Raw genomic sequence first — 11,796 nt, forward strand, 5'->3', positions numbered from 1 at the left:
AAAAACACCCTAGGACAATTAAAACCCAATCCAAGGTACATAAAACAAAACAAAATAACCGACTGCAATAATCTGCTAGAGAAATAAGAGCTAATCCCATAAATGCGGTGAAGCACGCGTTAGCATCTAGTTTTTCTTCTATATATTCAAGAGCTAGTAGAAACCTTGAGATTGCACACAACCAAATTATTAAAAAGGAAAAATAAATAAATAATACATGATTCCCAAATGCCTACCCAAAGTGATCAACGCCCGTTGGTAGCACCCTAAGCTATGTGAAAGATTCTCCAATAAAGACTTCCTTTTGGGCTTGTTTCTATGTGCAATGTTATCTTCATCTTATGCAAACCAAACTGAAATGCTTTAAAGTATGATTTTCTTATTCCTTGACTTACGAACTTATACAATCTATATACATCATCATTGTCGTGGCAGAGCACGCGCTAAGTAACTCGGTCTTAGAAGACAAAATGTACATCCACGATATTACCATCGAGAATAAAATAGAGAGATTCCTTTTGAGAACAATAAAACACTATTAGAATGAGCTACAACAATCAAACCATGGAAAAAATAGCTTATGAAAACCATGGTGGGTGCAAAGAAGCCTGAAGATCTGCCTACCGAAGAAGTATAATAAACGATAGCAAAAGGGCTCGTGCGTTGCAACGGGAGAAAAGAATACCACATGCTTTTAATTTATAAAAAATGGTCTATAATATGAGTATTTGTAGTTACGGTCCAAACAATGATGGTCTTACGGGCAAGTGATCTTCAACTTCATCTTCAATCCTGATCTTCAATTTCGTCTCCAATCTATTTAAACACCCTGCCGCTAAACACTGACGAGGCGCCCCCTTCCCTTCGCCGCGGTGACACGCAAACCCGAAATGAATGAAAAAAAACTCAAACAGAGCAAAAAGAACCCGACACAAGCAACCCGGTACGCGAGAACGAGGACCCTCGAGCTACCGAGATTCGTGCGGATCGGACGGCCACAAAGAAAACCTGAGGCGAAATATTTTTTTGTAGGAAACGTGCAGAATTAAAAGCCTAGAACAGCCACGTGCAGGAATAACAAGCCAGCACGTGAATCTTCAGCCAAAATTGCTTTTCGTCATCATCAAATCAAAAAGGGAAAAAAAGAAGGCGGCTGTGAAGACAGCAGATTTTTTTTTGAAACTATAATGATTTTTATAGCAAATTCGGAAACTATACACCCTAATGCAGAAAAATCAAAAGTATCACCCCGTCGGCCTCCTGTTGGCCGAAAAGAGACTTTTCGGCCTTCTGTTGGCCGAAGAGGGACTTTTCGGCCAACCGTTGGCCAAAAACGACTTTTCGGCCAACCGTTGGCCAAAAAGTACTTTTCGGCCAACAGTTGGCCAAAGAGTCCCTCTTCGGCCAACATCTGCTCTACTTTTTAGAAAATTCATATCAAATAGGATTTTTAGTATTTTAATTTGATTCTTTTTGCATTAGATTAGAAATTTTATGAAGTTTCTGTAGATATCAAGTTTGACTAGATTTGAAAGTTTGAATTTGAATTTTCATGAATTTTCTTAAATCACTAGATTGCCTATAATTTGAGCTAGGAGTATTATTTTTAGATGATTCTTTTTGCTACTGGTTCTTTGTGACTTTGTTTATCAGTAGTAATTAATTGGTGAATTTTAGGATTATTTAAAATTAGGTTTTTACGAAAACAGTTCTGTTCTAGTGTTTTATAGGTTTTCTGCTATCTCTTTTAATTTTAATTGTTTTAAATTGTTTTCTTTATTTTTTGACATATTCTTTTAGTTTCTGTTAAGTTATCAGTAGATATTTATTTGTAGTATATTTTTGTATTTTATGTCTTTTATCCTCCATTTTCTTTCCCGTCGTTCTTTCCCTCCATTTTCTCTCACTATTTTCTTTGCCACCATTTTCTCCGGCCATTCTTTGCTGCCATTTTCTTCGGCAATTCTCTCCCGCCATTCTTTGCTGCCATTTTCTCCTGCCATTTTCTTTCCCGTCATTTTAGTTGCCGCCATTCTCTCCCTCCATTTTCTCCTGCCATTTTATTTCCCGCCATTCTCTCCCGCCATTTTCTTTCCCTCCATTCTCTCCCGCCATCTTCTTCCCCGTCATCTTCTTTCTCGCCATCTTCACTTCTCAACTTATAAAACAAGCCTCGTGGTGTCCACGATCGTAGATAACATCGTCTGACATGGTCTGTGTCTCCTGCGTCGGTGCTGCTGGTGGAGTGTGAAACACTGTCTGAGAGAATTCATAAGTGTTTGCAGCTTCGTCATCATCATCGGAGAGTGTTTCACACTTATGACTTCTCTCACACAGTGTTTCACACTCCACATGAAGGCATCATCGTCATCCTCCGTTGATGCAGCACTCCTTAGTGTGGCGGGAGAAAATGGCGGCAAAGAAATGGCGACAAAAAAATGGAGGGAAAAAGGTTGCGGGAAAATATATTTTTCATGTATAAAACGGCAATTGTTGTACAGGATTTACAAGGCACTTTTAAATATTAACTCCTATGAAGCTCAAATCAAGTTTTCTTGTAGGATAAAAAAAATAAAATACAAAAAAATACTACAAATAAAATAGCTACTGATAACTAAACAGAAACAAAAAGAAGATGTAAAAAAAACTAAATAAAAAAATTTAAAGCAATTAAAATTAAAAGAAATAGCATAAAACCTATAAAACACTAAAACAGAACTGTTTTCATAAAAACCCAATGTCAAATAATTATAAAATTCGCTAATTAATTATTACTGATAAACAAATTCACAAAGAACCAATAGCAAAAAGAATCATCTGAAAAAAATACTGCTAGCTCAAATTATAGGCAATCTAGTGATTTGAGCAAATTCATGAAAATTCAAATTCAAACTTTCAAATCTAGTCAAACTTGATATCTACAGAAACTTCATAAAATTTCTAATCTAATGCAGAAAGAATCAAATTAAAATACTAAAATTTTTAATTGATATGAATTTTCTAAAACAGTAGAGCGGGTGTTGGCCGAAGAGAGACTCTTTGGCCAACTGTTGGCCGAAAAGTCCCTCTTCGGTCAACGGTAGGCCGAAAAGTCCCTTTTCGGCCAACGGTAGGCCGACGGGGTGATATTTTTAATTTTTCTGCATTAGGGCGTATAGTTTCCGAATTTGCTATAAAAATCATCATAGTTTAAAAAAAAAAATCAAGACAGCAGAACGCGACTTTTCCTCCTCCTGCGATGCCAGCCGATAGAAGCTGAAGATTCGCGAGCAGAGCACGCCACCGACTTCCCCCCTCCTCCTCCGATGCCGTCCCGCTCGCGCGTCGCCGTCATCGGCGCGGGCGCGGCGGGCCTGGCGGCGGCGCGCGAGCTGCGGCGCGAGGGCCACGCGCCCGTGGTCTTCGAGCGCGCCGCGGCCGTCGGCGGCACCTGGCGCTACGACGCCGATGACGACGCCGACCCGGCCGACCCGCTCGGCGCCGGCGGCGCGCACTCGAGCCTCTACGCGTCGCTCCGCACCAACCTCCCCCGCGAGTCCATGGGCTTCCTCGACTTCCCTTTCGTCGCCGATGAGGGCTCCATTGACCCGCGCAGGTTCCCCGGGCACCCGGAGGTGCTCCGGTACCTCGAGGAGTTCGCGCGGCGGTTCGACCTCCTCGCGCTGGTCCGGTTCGAGACGGAGGTCGTCAGCGTCCGCCGCGGCAGGAACGACGGCGCGGGCGGGGCCGGCTGGAGGGTCTCGTACCGCTCGAGGAGGCCCGACGGCGCCGGCGGCGAGCCGGAGGAGGAGGTGTTCGACGCCGTGGTCGTTTGCAACGGCCACTTCACCGAGCCGCGCGTCGCCGCCATCGCCGGTAATTAGCTCCGCCCGATCCATTCTATCCCCGCATCATCGGCGAGCTGGAGGCAGTAGGCAGTAGGCAGCTAGTACTTCGATCGATCCGTCCGACGACAGCACTGTCAACTTGCAGGATCACCGAATCACCGGTAAACTTTGGGTAATTCTTTCAAGCCAATCAGCGCTGCTACTGTCTCACTGTCGAGCAACGATCAATGGCTTGGCATACAGATTGTTCTCATGATTCCTGGCTACCGCAACAATCTATCTGTCACCAGATTCAGAGAAGGAGGCGGCGTCAGAATTCAGCTTCACCAACAGTTTTTTCCTTTTGCAGTATCAGTGTTCTGCGATGCTTCATTTAGCTCCTCAATCAAACCTGTTTAAGAACACCACTGATTCTAAGACTGTATCTTTTTCATCCCCACGCGCCATGTTGTTTCTTAGGTGCCAAGCTTGCCAGAGTAGCAACAGAGTTCTATTTCTGCCAGTTTCAGATTGCGGATCCAGCAACATCTGAAGCCAGTCCTCTCCGGTGAACCTGAACGCGTCCTCCATTTCATTGCCGCAAATCTCACACGTGTTCTCCTTGAAAATTGTTCTCCTGAAAGCATTCTGTTTTGTGGCAAGGGATTGTGTGGCAACACGCCAGACAAAGATTTTGATTTCATCAGGAATGCTAGCTTTCCAAATCAGCTCCCAAAAGTTTCTGTCACCCACATCCCTAGAAGAGCTAGAGGCTGCAGCTGTATCATTGTTTTTTATCTCATATTCCAATTTATATGCACTTTTGACAGTGAAGACTCTGGGACTTTTTCATAGTGTCATGCTACACACTCCTCTACCATATTTGAGGTAATTCTCATTTTGCAGATATCGTCCGCACCAATTGGTTGGAAAATTTGGTTGATCAACTTTGTGGTCCACTCACTTGTATTTGGATGCGTAAGTTGATTAACCAACCAAAGCCTCGATCTCCTTATAAATTCAGCAGTATTGAGCCCCTCTTTCCTAGGTATCGATTGGTCCCTCTGAATCTGAATGCTTCTTCCGTGTACCACTCACGGACTCACCAAATCAGACCCCATTTTAAGAGCTCAAAGCCAAATTTGATGCCTCTCCAGGCTGGAGACGCGTCCGAGGAGAAGACTGTATCCAGAAGGTTTCCATGTGGGTAGTATTTGGACTTCAGCACTTTAGCACAGAGGCTATCCGGTTTCTGGATAAGTCTCCAACCTTGCTTAGCCAACGAGGCTTGGTTGAAAAAATGCATCTCATGGAAACCTATGCCACCGTCCCTCTTAGGTTTTGTCGTGCATCCCAGGACATGCAACGAACCTTGTGCTGATCATCTTTATGTCTCTTATGATTTTCTCATACTTTTCACAAAAGCCTATGTTCAACTTGAACACTCCCATGACAATGTTGGCAATGCTTGGGCAACAGCTTTAATGTTGACTTCTTTTGCCGCCTGAGACATTATCCTCTCATTCCAGTCATTGCACCTCTTCCCAAATCTGTCCATGATTGGTTGGAACTTGTCATTCTTCATTCTTCCTTCAGACGTGGGCATGCCCAAATATTTACTTTCAAATGAGGAGGATTCCATGCCCAAGATTATCTTAATCTCTTCTCTGACTCGTTACGAGCAAGCTTCTGTAAACAAAAGAGAGCATTTACTTTGACTGAGGAGCTGCCAGGTACATCTTTGGAATAACTTCAGTACATCATTGATTCTCGTGGTATGCACAACTAAGGCCTTCAAGAAGAGCATGCTACCATCCGCAAAGACGAGATTTGATATTCCTGGGCTCCCTCGAGCAATCTTTAAGGGGAGAAGAGATCCGTTGTAACCTCCTTGTTAAGCAAGCTAGCCAGCCCATCAGCTACGAACAAGAAAAGGTAAGGACTCGATGGGTCACCTTGTCTTAAGCCCCTTGAGGGTGTAAAAGCCTCCAACAATTCACCATTGCATCTCACCGGTCGATATGATTTTCTGACGTACAATTTCGTAGTGCAGGTATCCATTGCTGGCCTGGGAAACAGATGCACAGCCACAGCTACCGTGTGCCTGATCCATTTCGCGGTCAGGTGCGTCGTACAGAATGCATACTATTGTTCATTGTTATTACTTATTACTCGATCGTGATTAATGTGCTAACAATTAGTTACTATTGTATTATTGGTGTCTAGGTTGTGATGGTGATAGGGTACCAGCCGAGCGGCATGGACATCTCGAGGGACATCGCCGGTGTGGCCAAAGAGGTCCATGTCGCCATGAGATTGGAACCTCCTGATCAAATGCACACTACTACTGCCACTAGCCATGCTAACCTGTGGCTCCATTCCTGCACGGTACCCGCCGTATATTATATACTATACTACACACTTGTTTGAAAAAAAATTAATATACCTAGATGATACCCCATGTATTGCAACAGATTGTCATAATATACACATATATATTTCAGTAAGATTTTGTTGTATATATATACTCCCTCCGTCCCATAATATAAGATTGTTTTGCAAGCTGTTTTAGCATGCAAAACGATCTTATATTATGGGACGGAGGGAGTAATTTATTGTATCTCTGATTATTGTATAGTTTCAAAATATTTGTTAAATATGAATATCATGACATACCTTTTCTCATGCATGATTGCATATGTTAAGGTGGTGCTTTTCCCCTGCATGGTTACACATGCTGAGGTGACTTATCTGAATATCTGTAAGACAAATATGTTAGCGAGGATCACCTAGCTAGTTATTTAGAATTATGTTCGCACAATGTTCAAATGCGAACGTTTGGCAGATTGAGCATGCGGAGGAAGACGGTAGCTTGGTGTTCCAAGACGGCAGCAGGATCAAAGCTGATGTCATCCTGCACTGCACTGGGTACGTTACAACTGATTGTCAAATTATGTCTGACATGATTGACGGATTGTTTATGCTAATTGCGTTGATGGATTGTTGGCTTGCTTGCAGATACAAGTACAGCTTCCCATTCCTAGGCGGCGACGATGACGAGCTGGCCAGTGCAATCTCCGTGGACGACAACCGCGTTGGCCTGCTGTACAAGCACGTGTTCCCGCCCATATTGGCTCCTCACATCTCCTTCATCGGATTACCCTTCAGGGTCGGTCAATCAACACTTTCAGTTAATTTGATATTGTGCCAACTTGGCAATTAATTTAGCAGATTTGCTAATTCTGAGTTGCCTGAAATTTTCACAAAACCTCAATCACGTGAAATTGCACATTGATTGGCCTAAACTTGCACTTCTCAAATCATGCAACTTTTTTGCAAGTTTAATAGAAGTTTTTGTTTCCAAGTAGATTATTTTTATACTTGTTTTTGTTTCTAGGAGGGCAAAACTACTCCAGAAATCCTATCTATTTTCCATTCATTTTTATTTTGTTTTCCGGTTATAGCACGTACTCCCTCCGTTCCTAAATATTTGTCATTCTAGGAATTTCAACAAGTGACTACATACGGTTGTATATAGACATATTTTTGGAGCATATATGAAATAAGCTTGCTTACTAATTTGATATATGAAATTAATTAATGCATATATATGTTGATATGTCCGGGCTGATGTATCGTCCATCTGGGCAGACGATCCCTTTTCTAGTGTTTCAGCTCCAAAGCAAGTGGGTGGCTGGGGTTCTGTCGGGAAGACTTGAGCTCCCATCACAAGAGGCCATGATGCGGGATGTGGATGCGTTCTACTCGGACATGGAAGCTCGCGGATGCCCCAAGAGACGCACTCATGACCTGGGACAAGGCTATCCGGTACGTGAATGCATACATTCTTGCATTCATCCATGTACATATACATAATCAATCGATACTTCGATTTGGGCGTTTGTAGTTTGAGTATGAGGACTGGGTGGCGGAGCGATGCGGGCTGGGGAGGATGGAAGGGTGGAGGAAGGACATGTTCGTTGCGACGTGTAAGAACCTGGCCGATCGCCCGGACAGCTACCGGGATGAATGGGACGACGACCACCTGTTGCCACAGGCTCATCAGGATTTCGCCAAGCATTCCTGCCTGGCCGATCAATATTGAATAGCAGCAGCCACTGAGTTGTTTGGCTTCGAGTCACTTGCTCTTTCTTTTTTCTTTTTAACACAGGGAATCCCCAAAGATTCATTCAACTCATAGACAGTATACAGCATGCATTACATGGCCATTATTTATAATGGCTGGCCAACTGTTTCAGCAACTCCTTCAGTTTCCAATATGCGAAATGCTGTAACCTGGTATTACAGTGTTGTACAGTACTGTTCCTCTCCCTCTGTTTTTTTTTCCAGTGCTATCCTTTCCATTTTAGGGGATTTTGAGGGCTATCCTATCCTTCTGCTTGTCCATGCATGTGCCCAGCAGGCAGGCAGAAGGATCAAAGGATACGGGAGCTCTTGTTCTTTTATCTTTTTATAGGACAACAGGAGCTCTTATTCTTTTTTTCTAACCCCATATTGCGCGGGTGAGCTGGCCCAACAACAGCGCTCCGATGCACTATGCACGATATAGTAACAAGAAAGAAAAAGGATAAACTGGTTCCTGCTGTTTGCCATAATATTTTTTATAATGGATTAAAAATATATTACTAAAAAACTGCTAAATTGACAGTTTTTTTTAAAATTACTGAAGAATTAAGAAAATAGTATTGGAATAAATATTTACGAATTTCATAGGAAATATAGAATTTAGAAATGTTTGTGAATTCTTATACTGTCTGCAAAATTTAGAAAAATACAGGAATTTAATAATTTTCATGAATTTGGAACCCAGAAAAAGGTGAAAAAAGATAATCAAAAGGAAGTAAACTGGCGAAAAATATTAAACAAAGGTACCAAAAACAGCTAAAAAGGGAAAAACACATGCATAAAACAAAATTATAAAATAAAAAAGAAATGGAAAAAGAAAGATAAAAGCAGATTTTTTTTCTATAATACATGAATTGTTCTTTTTCATGCATAACTATAGTTATAGACATGTGTACATTTTTCCCAAAATACACTAACATTTTACGTTTTACATATATGTGAATTTTTCTTCATTTTAAATATGAACTTTTTTTTTGAAACATTTTACATAAAATCTAGGAAATACTTTTTTGAAATTAACGGGTCCTAATAAGCCTGTTCATAAGGGCATCTACAACGATAGATGTTAATCGAGGCCCTAGAGAGAAAAATCAAATTCAGGTAATTAAAAGAAATCTAATTGCTCTGTCTTTCATTGGTAGGCGCTAATCAGAGTCGCTAAAAACATATCACAAAAAAGGCCCAGTGCTATGTGGCTTGCTCATGTATGAAAGAAAAGAGGAAGCGCTCGAACATCAGGGGCGTGTTTGGTTGCCGTAGGCTACAGTAGCCGTATTGCATAGCCTTCTTAACTCAGCCTGGCTATGCAAATGCACCCTCAAATACATCATATGCAAGTTGTTTGATTACCTGCATGCCCTCTTGCCTGCATGGGCTGAACCACACTGCCTGGTGTTTGGTTGCCTGCATGTTAGTGGACAAACCAAGGCATGGTGTTTGGTTATATGCAACGCCTGGTGTGTGCTAATCTCTTTGGCTAGTTGGTGAGATTATCAGTACACTTCGGCACAACCATGTAGCACACATCATAAACAGAGCAGAGTATACACAAAGGATCAACTACTTAACATCATATTTCATATAAGCAGTACCACACTTCATAACAGTTCAATGCATAAACCATAAACAATTCAAAGTAGACTCAATAGTAATTAGGAAGGAGGTGCCCCGGCCCTACTCCTTGGCGGTGAAGGCTTCGTCGTGCTTCCCGCACTTGTTGACGACCTCAATGCCATCCTCGTCGAAGATGATGACCTTGAGGGTGTCGGGAGTGAGGAGCTTGAACGTCACCATGTAGCCGATCTTGATCTGATGAATGACTGCGTAGGTGGCCCAACCCTGATCCAGGGTCACCCTGTCGTTTATCAGCTTCACCGTCACCTTCCAGGAGCAGCCGGTGTTGTTCCTGAGCTTGAACTCCGTCGGCACCGCGACGAAGTGCTTGGTGAAGTCCAGGGGCATGGGGATGTACTCAAGCTTCAGTGCAAGGATGACCTTGCACAGAAGTGAGTTGGGCCATCCTCCTCATGCTAGTGGCCGTAGTTACAGCGCTTGTCATCGCCAACCTCAGCGTGTTCGGGTCTTCCTCGGCGGTGGGCAGCAACACAACCTCCTCGGGCATTGGATAAAAGGGCCGCTTGCCCTTGTTGTCAACGGCCGGGAGCTCGATTTGCACACAATTTATGGAGTCAGGCACAACACAGAGTTCATGGCTTATTGAAGAGCATGTGTTAAAATGACATGACTGGCACTCTTCTCCTCCTCTCCATCGCCCCTATATTTACTCACCCTGCCCACCACTACTTACCCACCCCCTCTCTTCTCTCACTGTCAACCTTCCTCCTCTCCATCGCCATGATCTCTAGCTCCAGCTCCAATGCCAACCCCTTCCCTTGGGGTATTGGCTGGAGGGCCTTCTTCCTCGGGTGGTCGGTTGGTGACCGCACCAAGTTCGAGAACACCATGGAGGTGTGCTTGTACTTTGGCTCCATGCCTAACAGGCAGAAGGAATCTGATGCAGTGCTCATGAGGGCCACTACACAAGAACTGAAGACGCTGACCCAGCGAAGGAAGAGATGGCAGTCGACATCATTCGCTGGGCCATGAATCAGGCCGTCTCCGACGACGCTAAACAGAGGAAGAAGTGGTCTAAGTACAAGAACTACTGGGATCCTAATGACCATCGTGCCGCGGTGTACTGGGAGACGGCAATCGTGCCGCCGGCGGTCATCGGTGGGGAGCCTAAGGAGGAGGAGGAAGAACCGGTGCAGATGATAGCGGGGGCGTCGGAGCTAGGATGTCGTACCTGGCAGATCGACCTCGACTCCATCGAGGACGACGATGATGACCCGCCGCCCCGCACAACGATGAAAAAGAATATGAAGGCCAGCCACTCGACCCGCCGCTCCGCACGCCGGTGACGGCGGCCGCGGTTAGCCAGTCTGTTCTGTACCCCCAATCCCCTAATCCCCCTTCTACTCCAACCGCATCTACCTCTATTCCGATCTTGCATGAACTTCTAAGAACTCGTATGTACTAGTATGAACTACTATGAACTGCCATGCTTATCTACCTCTATTCCCCATTCCCCTCTCCGTCGTGGATCGAGAATCTACCACCGTATCGAACGCAAAAAAGTAGTGCAGGACGAACAGAGAAGTGTTTACCACCATTGCCGCCGGCCAGGTGATGATCCGCTCGCTGGTGATGGAGTCCGGTGGTCTTCTTGCTCTCCTCCAATCCGGTGCCGCCGGTGAGAGTTGGGAGAGTGGGGAGAGGGATCCATGAGGGGCGGTGAGGCTAATAACTGTCGGTGCTTCGCGAAGCAACGCGGCTTCTCGAGCGTGGTCGCGCGCGTGCAGCCACCGCCGCCCACGTGCACCGCTCGGGCCTGGCCCTGGAGAAATTGCCGATTCGGGCGTTCCCAGGGAGCCAGGCCCAGGAGTGCTTTAAGGTTCATGTCATCCAGACCGAACAGTAAAAGCAGGCAACCAATCGGCCCGTTTGCGTCCCGCGCGAGCCAGGCCGGGCCTCATGCAGGCAACCAAACACGCCCTAGTGGCTTCGATGCCGAAGGTGACACGAGGAATTAAAGGCCGAATTGCCGATCGGCCGGGAATTATTCCCTGGCGCTCTTCGCTAGCGCAGCGCTGGAGATGCCCTAAGTGGTTGCTGCAGGCAAGCTGTTGTGTGCAATGGACGAGTTATATGAGTGCTCTTTTGGTGGAGGCCACCTAACTTAGTTGTACCCACTCTAAAAAAACCTAACTGATATGTACACTCATTGACTAGGTGCTTGGAAGACAAGGCAACGTGTTGATGATCAGGTTCAAGTACCCAAGTG

The 11,796-nt window shown here is 44.6% G+C and overlaps 1 protein-coding gene across 1 annotated transcript; it reads left to right on the plus strand.

Annotated features, from left to right (window-relative positions):
• The first annotated feature begins 3,228 nt into the window (after positions 1-3,228).
• Positions 3,229-8,155, plus strand: LOC123093920 (flavin-containing monooxygenase FMO GS-OX-like 2). The gene is made up of 7 exons (XM_044515981.1): positions 3,229-3,855; positions 5,860-5,930; positions 6,033-6,194; positions 6,652-6,734; positions 6,825-6,975; positions 7,458-7,634; positions 7,714-8,155. Exons 1-7 carry the CDS (start codon positions 3,306-3,308, stop codon positions 7,909-7,911), a joined length of 1,392 nt encoding a protein of 463 aa, XP_044371916.1. The 5' UTR covers positions 3,229-3,305; the 3' UTR covers positions 7,912-8,155.
• Positions 8,156-11,796: the final 3,641 nt, after the last annotated feature.

Source organism: Triticum aestivum, chromosome 4B, assembly GCF_018294505.1.
Source record: "Triticum aestivum cultivar Chinese Spring chromosome 4B, IWGSC CS RefSeq v2.1, whole genome shotgun sequence".
Taxonomy (NCBI): domain Eukaryota; kingdom Viridiplantae; phylum Streptophyta; class Magnoliopsida; order Poales; family Poaceae; genus Triticum; species Triticum aestivum.